The 9085-nt window shown below is 35.6% G+C and overlaps 1 protein-coding gene across 6 annotated transcripts in view; it reads right to left on the bottom strand.

Moving 5' to 3' along the window:
- Window positions 1-912: 912 nt before the first annotated feature.
- NKTR (natural killer cell triggering receptor) overlaps window positions 913-9085 on the bottom strand; it is a 43418-nt gene continuing 35245 nt past the window's right edge. For 5 of the 6 annotated variants that reach the window (XM_054814794.1, XM_054814796.1, XM_054814793.1 and 2 more), the window contains 5 exons: window positions 5429-8365; window positions 5109-5204; window positions 4722-4781; window positions 4055-4153; window positions 913-2427 (listed from right to left, as the gene is read on the bottom strand). In XM_054814794.1, coding sequence (XP_054670769.1) covers window positions 2349-2427; window positions 4055-4153; window positions 4722-4781; window positions 5109-5204; window positions 5429-8365 — 3271 coding nt within the window. In that variant the 3' untranslated portion in view covers window positions 913-2348. The remainder of the gene's footprint in view (window positions 2428-4054; window positions 4154-4721; window positions 4782-5108; window positions 5205-5428; window positions 8366-9085) is intronic. The other variant, XM_054814795.1, reaches the window with a different exon arrangement.

The following is a 9085-nucleotide window of genomic DNA, read 5'->3' as shown; positions in this document are numbered from 1 at the left end:
TTTGCAGATATGTACAAAAGTTTATTTTACAAATAGCAACTGCTTTTGAATAACAAAATTGCAAGAATGTAGACCAGCATTGGAAAACCTGCCCAGGGGTGTTTTTTTTTTTTTTAAAAATCTGAAGCACAATTTAACAGAACTTGCTAAGTAAAAATATTCCCCCCCTGCCCTTCCCTCACAGCCCTCCCCAACCATCTCCCAGATGGAACTTCTTTATAAAGCTTTAATTTGAGATACGAAATGGACATTACTGCAATGTCACCGATTTTGGACAACTAAAATTAATTCATTGACCATATTTCTATCACTTTTTCCCGGTCTTAAAAATAAAAGTCCAATTCTAGAACAGTATTTTCTCTAAAAAGTGTCGAATGGCAATGCTTGTATGTGTGTATTTTGTTACACCACTAACCCACTAGTTCTATTTTCTCAGGGAAAAAAAAATCAAGTTACATTTGTACTTAAAACTATGAAACTGCAACAAACGTTATCTTGAGTTAGCAATGAATCTTTGTTCAGGACTCTGAAATGGCTGCTACTGTTGAAAATGTGTCTGTAACTGTATACCGAGTTGAGTAATAAATGTACTTAATGTTAAAAAAACATAAGAAGCTTACAAAGTAATTGATTCAAAAGAATTACGTGCACACACTTTCATTGAACTACAGGAGTAGGAAGGGTGTAAGTCCAGAATTTTGGGTTCTTATAGAAAGTGAACAACCTGGACGCAGATTCCTCAAACTGAATTTGTTGTACAAATGCCTTATTCAGCTGTTCACGGACAGAAGTGGAGGGCATCATTACAGTCTTCAAACTTCACTTTGAACTTCCTTTTCATGTTTCACAAGTGTACCAAAAGCTAATTTGGGATAGCTTAATTTAATCAAAGAGACAGTATGAATCAATGTCTAAGGAAGAAATTACCACTTTTAATTTTCAAAGCTGTTGGGTCCTGATGAGATTTTAAAAAAAAATCATTTTCAATATTTGAAAACATTTGAGAAAAATGAAAGCATCTCAAGATATTACAGAAAGTCAGTAATGAAAACTATTATAATACAACAGTACTCATTAGCTGTAATAAAGCTATGTTAGTCTGTTTTTTCACTACAGACCCCACTTTTCAGGTTACATTATGCCATTAAAAAAATGCTTCTTAGTACACAACTTTCTAAACACTGAAAAACTTTACAAATTATTTTAAATCAACTCAGAGTATTGCAAAAATTACTCAGTGCTCTTCAGCTTAAATCTATGTTTTTTTGCAAACCATTTACCTGTAACATGGAGTCATTTTTGGTATTAAACTTTACTTTGAAAGTATTGTCCATGCTTTTTGTCAGGCATACTAGTATTTTTGTAGTCATATCACTAATAATATATAGTTTAATATCTGCAATATCAATATCCAATATTCCCTACGGCAAATGGGATACATCTACAGATATTTTTATAAAGGAACCATTATGGTTTGTTTTGTCAAAAAATTATCACCTAAGTTTTTTAAAAAGCGTTTTGAACAAACTCATGATATACTCGACAGTTTACAACATTCAACTTCAAAATGTGCTGAAGTGTGCCAAGCACTGTAATATGAATTTAAAGGAAATTTCAGTTTCACTTAAGAACATTGCTGTTTATCACAAAAATCACTTTTAAGCATAAAAGTTTTGATCTTAACATCCAACTTATCTGAAGTAATTCATCACATTTTTGCTCACTGCTCGTCAGTTTGACAATTCCCACTGTGCATAAGCTCAGTCTTTTCAGCAGACTTCTGTACTATCACAGTACGGTAAGGATTAAGACAGAGTGGCAGTCTTTGTTTTCATCACCGAGTTGTTGTGTACATAATGCAATAAACAAACAAGACAGCATGGAACCCATCTTCGAGCATTACAAAAACATTTTAATAAACTAGAAATGGCAGCCTTTGTAGGAAGTCTTCTTCACAGTTTTATAGTTGCTAGCATATATTTAATAGTAACAGGCAGAAAGCCCTAAGGTGTTTATAAACTGAAGACAGTACTGATTGCTGCACCCAGAAAAGTGGTGTCGTTCATGGCTTGGAAAATCCAATTCAAGGAAATAAAACTGGTTGGATTTTTTCCTATTTTGCAAAAGTAGGATCTGACATAAAAAAAAATCATCAGTTGAGTTGAGCTCAGTACTTCTCTAAGTATACAGTCAGTCAAGTGAGTTCACTGTTAAACAGTAAAAAGTTTCAGCTAACTCAGTAAACATCCTTCAACTTCACTTCTGACACTGTCAAAACAGGTTTGGTTTTTTTAAACGTAACACTGAAAAAATTCTTAATTACAGTTTCCATCGTCAAAGAGCCATTTTCAGCTGTATCTGCTGCTTTCACTGGGACTTCGATTGTTAGAGTAACTGCGATCACTTTCACTGTCAGAGCCATAAGACCTACAAAGAAAAGATTAAAATGCTTCAAAATTGTATTTTCAGCCTCAAATTGAAAATTGCATCATGTAAAAAAGTGTCACGATAGACATACACAAGACAAAAAGAAAACGTACAAGAAGTCTTTTACAGGTTCATATTTCATAACTGAAGTATTCATTAAGGGACATTCAAAATTGAAATAAATCATTAATATTACATAATGAAGACCCTGTGTAACTCAATTCAAACTGTGTTTGTAACTACGAAATTTCTTGCTTTCTCCGATACAGCTAAGAAATCATCCAAAATAACTGGTTTTTATAAACGCTAATAGCTGACTGAGAAGCATATGCTAACAAATATAATTTCATATTGCAAGCATTTCTCAACTCAGATAATTTCACAAATCCTTGCTTTATATATTGCAGCTTTTTGTTTGAAGAAGGGTCTTAAGAATTAAGCCCCATAACAACAACAGGAGTGTGTGAGTGTCTGCAGAGTGGAAGTTGTAGATTAAAATTGTTTTGGCTTATCCAGAAGACTTCCAAGCTCAGCACCTGGCCAAACATCAAGACAGAGTCCAGATGGTTTCAGACAAGCCACAGGACATATTCAAATTACACAGAATAAACTTTCATTAGAGATTTTCTGGCCTGTAAGGAAAGCTTTCTAAATGCAAGATGAGCATATCCTCATTCAACATTGTTTCTCTGAAGCTTCTCAACATCCTAAACCAATGATTATGTAAATCTATTTCCACACTCTTCGTTAATCTCAATTTCCCCGCAAACACAAGATGGTAGTTGTCTTACTGTCAAGACTAGATGGAGAAATGGGCGAGAGCAAAGTCCATTAAAAGCTGGTACAAAGTTATGAAAAAATGAGTATGAGGACAGCAGAGGATGAAAATTTACAGTAGGCAGAGATCTGCCTGATTTACCAGTGACTAATCTGGGACATGTGAAAAAGTACAAAACAAATTGTTTCTCCATCCTGTTCCACTTCCGATCTTTGTGAAGTGTGCTCACTTACACCTACATCATTCCTCTGAACCGAGCAGAATAAAATTTATCCTAAATTCATCAGGAGCACACTGAATTTGCAGGTAAAAGTGTTCTTTGAAGTCAATGTTCTATGAAGTTAAAAGTTAATTCTGGATAGCATTGCAATTTTTAATTTCCCTTTCAAATTATTTTTTTTTTTAAAATCCATTTTTGCAGTCTAACCAAAAAGACTTTAGCATCCAATGGAATTCTTTGCATACCAGGTAGCTTTTAATCCTTAACAGGATACTTGATTTAAATCTTGAGAGCTAGTTCATTGTTGTTTTCAAGAAACATTTAAAATTATTAAAAAACCCCAAATGTGCTTACTTTGAATGGATAAATACAATGAACTGGAGCCTTCTCAAATCTTTCTTATCCTAGTTTCTTCCCCATCCTTAAATTTAGTATGTCAGAAATTCTGATTTCCTCACTCACACACTTGCTCTAATTTTAATTGTTTTTAATTATTACTTTTGGTGACAATGTATTTTTTATGCTTGGGTGGGAAAAAAAAGGATTAGCCTTCATGAACATCATAAGTATGTATCTTGTAAATTCTTTTGTATAAATGTAGTGCCAAAGTCATGCTAGCAAAAACATACCTGGATCGCCGATCATAACTCCTAGATCTTCGATAGCTGTCACTCCTTTTACTCCTACTTCGACTTCTGCTATAGTAACTGTCATACGTGTATGACCTACTTTAAAGGGAAAAGAAAGCAATTGTAAATTTACAATATCTTGTCTAAAATGCTATTTAAGTGTATGTTTTAAACATTTATATACAGAGATGAGCAGCTATATAGAAATTACTTTTTAAGAATGTGGCAAACAATAATTCTACATTTTATAAAATTTTAAATACAAGTATCTTCAAAACAACAGTAAAAATCTAAAGTTTATTAAATCTAGACAGGACCTACTAAGCATTTAAAAAGTTTTGTGTTTTCTCCATAAATTGTAGATGTAGTAAAAATCTCGTTTGCTAATACTTCTGAAAACAAGTAACAAAGTGATTCCATTTGTAACTCAAATTTATTTCAACAATAAAGAGGAATGTGTTCACTATTACTTATCACCTAGAACCGTAATGCCAGGATGATTTGGTTAGTTTCAGCTTTTAAAAGTGTCTTATGTTGATTTTTCTTTGATTCAAGTTGCTATCTTGATATGATATTAAGTACCATAGACAAATGGGTATTCTTATACTAAGATATTATTATTATTATAAGTACATTATTGCAGTTTGCATAAAACTATAATCCATACCTGGATCGACTATGATGACCGTAAGAACTACTTCGGGATCTACTTCTACTGTAGGTTCGACTGACAAAAACAGAGAGACATTTTAAGTTAATCAGAAACAAGCGCTGAAGAGAGCAGGGGGAGAGGGGGAGCAAGAGGAGAGGAACGTGTTTTGTTCAGAATTCCTTATCCATATTACAAAACATTAAACAAAATTATTTTTCAGGAACAGGAAGTTTTGAAATCTAACTATTCGAACTAGCACATTTCAAGCAGATGCTGCAGACAGCAGTATGCAATAGCTAAGCACATTTCCAACCCACTCAGAGACTGAAGCATCAGACTGCTGTGCCTAATTTACTGGTTTTGTAATACACCCCAACCCCACCTCCATTTAGAGGAGCTTACCTACGACTCTTGTAACTGTGATAAGAACTACTTCGACTTCTCGAGCGATCTCTACTATACCATCCTCTGCTTCTGCTTCTTGTGTAGCTTCTTGACCTACAATCAATGAACAACTTTGAAAAGCACAAAATAGAATGTAACTCAAGAGAAAAGCAGCAGAAAACAGGAAGCAAAAGCAGTATAAAGCTCTATCTTTTAAGCCAAATATTTATTCTATACTTGCTAAATCACACAGAGTTGTTTAAAAGAAAAACTGCCTTAAAAATATCACAACTTTCAAGTTAAGACAGTAGGCTGTGGGAATAGCACAAACTTCTTACCTATAGGAATATGTAGAACTTCGGGATCGACTTCTTGAGTGGCTGTAAGATATGGACCTTGTTCTGTGTCTGGATTTAGATTCAGATTTACTTCGTGACCTAGTGAGACTCCTGGACGGGCTGTTGTCATCTCTACTTGGAGATTCTTCCTCACTGGAACTTTCTTGGTTCCTTGGCCTTCGATTTAGTCGTGCTGTTTTTCTAACTTCATCAAACAGAGATCCAGGCCTTACTTTATTTTTAGCTTTTATTTCAATTCTTAAACCTGCTGGTTTAGGCTCTGGTGCTGAAGCTACGTTCTTAACTTCTGCGGCAGTACTAACTGTTGCTGGTTGTAAGTTACCAACACCTTGCAAAGGCTTCCATTTATTATCTATCGTATTGCTTTGTGTATTTTCAGTAATTTCACTTTTTAAGCTACAGTCTTTAGCACTGGACACAGGGACAGAGTTATTTTCTTGCCTTCCTGTTTCTTTTTCTTCTTTAATATTAATAAAGTCTTTAATATTGTTTCCTAGTTTGACAGCATCCTGTTCAGGGGTCTCAACCTGTAAATCTTTGTTTACACTAGCACTTAAAGCCTGAGGTTTAGCAGTGAGAATGACAGGAGACAAAACATCCACATCGACCTTCCCTGGCGAGTTACGATCTGGAGTACAAATCTCCATGTTGTCATCTGTCTGAATAACATCTTCCAATCCGTTCTGGTTACTGTCTTCAACTTGTTTAATCTCATTCTTGCAAGTGGTCACATTTATTCCCGAGTTTAAAACACTGGTTGAAGCATTTGTTTCAATGCTGTCTTTATTAAAATTACCGCGATCTGGTGAAGCATCACATGTAGTGTTTTTACCTAAAAGGTTTTCATCTGCACAAGACTTTCCACCATTTCCCGGTTTATCTTTGACTATTTCATCCCTTTCACAAACTTGGGTTTTATCCTTTATGTCCTTGGTAAGTTGCTTTTCTTTATCATCCTTGGTAACCGGCTTTTCATTTATCTCATCATCTTCTTCTTCACCAAACTCCAGGGGGGGCTGCCAGTGAAACATTTCTTTTCTTTTCTGAACTTTGTGTGTCTTCTCCTTTTTCCCTTTTGATTTTTCTTTTGCTTTTTTGGAATGTGATTTTTTAAGAGTTTTTTTTGATCCATGTTTGTGTTTTTTTGACTTTCCTCTAACATTTGTTGAGCTAGAACAAGAACTCTCAGATTCAGAAGATGACAACTGTTTGCTTGTCTTCCATGTACAATCAGAATCCAGAAAGCCTTCTGAAGAATTTGACTGTTTTTTTATCCTTTTGGTAATGCTAAGCTCTGTATCAGATCCTGACGTGGCCTCTCCTTCTTCTTTACTAGAGGAGGGTCTAGAATCTCCCCGATTATGCCTTGCCTCACCTCTCTCGGAATTTGATTCAGAGTCCCATTTACTACCCGAATAGGATTTTCGTTTAGTTTTTGCACCACCTCTAGGTTGCTCAGAAGATTTCTCCCTAACTGCTTTCTTTTTAGCATGATCAGAATCCCGCTCACACTTGGATTTGTCCTCCCCTCTCTCAGAACTTAGGCTATTTTTATCCTGTTTCTGAGTATCTCCTTCTAATTGGAAACGGCCTTCTTTTTCTTGGACTACTTTCATTTTGGCAGAACGCTCACTGTCAGTAGTGAGGTCTGAAGATGATAAACTGTCACTCTCTTTCAATCCTTGAGAAGACTCATCGTAGTCTTTTGTACACTTGTAAGGGTGAGTACTTTCAGAGCTTGTTTCTTGCCTCAGTTTAAGAGCATGAGCTTTTTGATCACTTGATGCGGATTTTCTTTTGTTTCTGCGTCTATCATCATCACTAAGGGAATAGTAAGATGTTGACTCACTATAACCTGACCTGTCACTGCGGTATTTACTCAGCGATGGTGACCTGCCAGAAGAACGAGATTTTGTCCTAGAGCTAGATGGACTTCTAGATCTTGTATAAGATCTTGAGTATGACCTACTTCGAGAGGACCTGCTTCTTGATCTTGGCCAACTATCTGAGCTTCTGTCACTACGATATTTGGAATAACCACTTCGATCACTATCTGAACTCCTTTGTCGCTTACGATAGGAGGAAGAAGTGTTAGCCTCTTTAATGACTACTAAATTGTAATTAGTTTGTGCGGGTATTAAATGGGTTGTTTTAGCTTTCATTTCCTGAATTCGCTCATAAGATGGTTTCCATGGTTTCTGCCCAGGTTTCCACCTTGAAGGCGGTGGACTGTCACTTAAGGGTATAACGGGGAGATTTTCTGGGACAACTGGTGGTACAATAACTTTATCACTTGGGAGTATAACTGCTCGTACAGGCTCAGTCTTGTTCAACTTATTTTCATTTAATCGCGTTGCAATATTTTGTGGAGAATTGGAAACTCTCTTTTGATGCCTAGGGTTAGAACTTGACCTTGATCTACTTCGAGAACATGATGATTTAGAGGCTGATCTTGATCTAGAACTTCTTCGGGAATAAGATCTTGATTTAGACCTAGATCTCGACCTGGATCTGTAATATGATCGAGTCCCTCTGCTTGATAAAGTCGATGAGCTCTGGTCTTCCTTATCGGATTTAGACCAGTCTCTTCTGGATGAATGTCTAGAAGACAATGAAGAAGAACGAGATTTCCTCTCACGATCACAAGATGATTTTGTCCTCCTGAGGAAGGAATGAGAGGATTCTATATCTGATGAGGCTGATGTTTTCTTTCTTTTCGTTTGCTTGTGCTTCTTGAAATGCTTCTGCTTTTTAGATTTCTTTTTGTGTTTCACCTTCTTTTTCTCTTTTCTGTGCTTTTTGTGATGGCTAGAATATCTCACAATACTTAGATCAGAATACCCGTTATGTGACCAAGATCTTGATCTCCGGGATGCACTCCTTTCGTCCCATCTGCTTGTACATGGGTCACTCAACCTAGAAAACAAGTCAGTCCCACACTAAGTGGAAATTCTTTTAAAACTTCAGATATTTTTCCCTACCTCCAATGCAATTAATTAAGTTTAAACAAACAAACAAAACCCAACGTGCACACACACACACTTTACTACCAGAAAACAGTGTTTTGACTGAGCTTGTTACACTCTTTTTAAGATATGGAATTATATCACTATCAAGAGAGCTACTTCTCTATGAGAAATTAATTAGCCAACATCACCAAGTTTTGCTTATTGTAGAACCTATGTAAAGAGACTTCCATGTTTTAATTACCCTAGTCCACAGAGGACTTTGACCTCTACAGCTATAGGATTCTTAAGCCACATTTAAATACAGATTTTTAAAACAATCATCTTATTTAGTATTCTTTTAGCTGGTACACTGCAATACAGCAATAAACTGAACGCACTCAGTATACAAAAAGAGCTATCAGAAACATCTCTGATTGTTCAATAATGATTATATACAATATTCTTCAGTTTTCCTTTTGAGGTTTATCCATTATAATTTGATAGATGATCATCTTTAGTATCAAGTCATCAGAAATTCTGGGGAGCTGGCTTCCATCACAGAGTTTGCAATTGCAGGAAGAACATATATCTACAACAATATCGGACTGGTGGATTCGATTGTCTTATTTGGTATCCAAAGAAACTATATAACCAAGTTTGGGGCTAAAGGAAATCTGAAATGACTAGC

This window comes from Grus americana, chromosome 2 (genome assembly GCF_028858705.1).
Source record: "Grus americana isolate bGruAme1 chromosome 2, bGruAme1.mat, whole genome shotgun sequence".
In the NCBI taxonomy this organism is placed as follows: Eukaryota; Metazoa; Chordata; class Aves; order Gruiformes; family Gruidae; genus Grus; species Grus americana.
The sequence above is the reverse complement of the archived record's forward strand: the minus strand, read 5'-3'. Positions and strand labels throughout refer to the sequence as shown.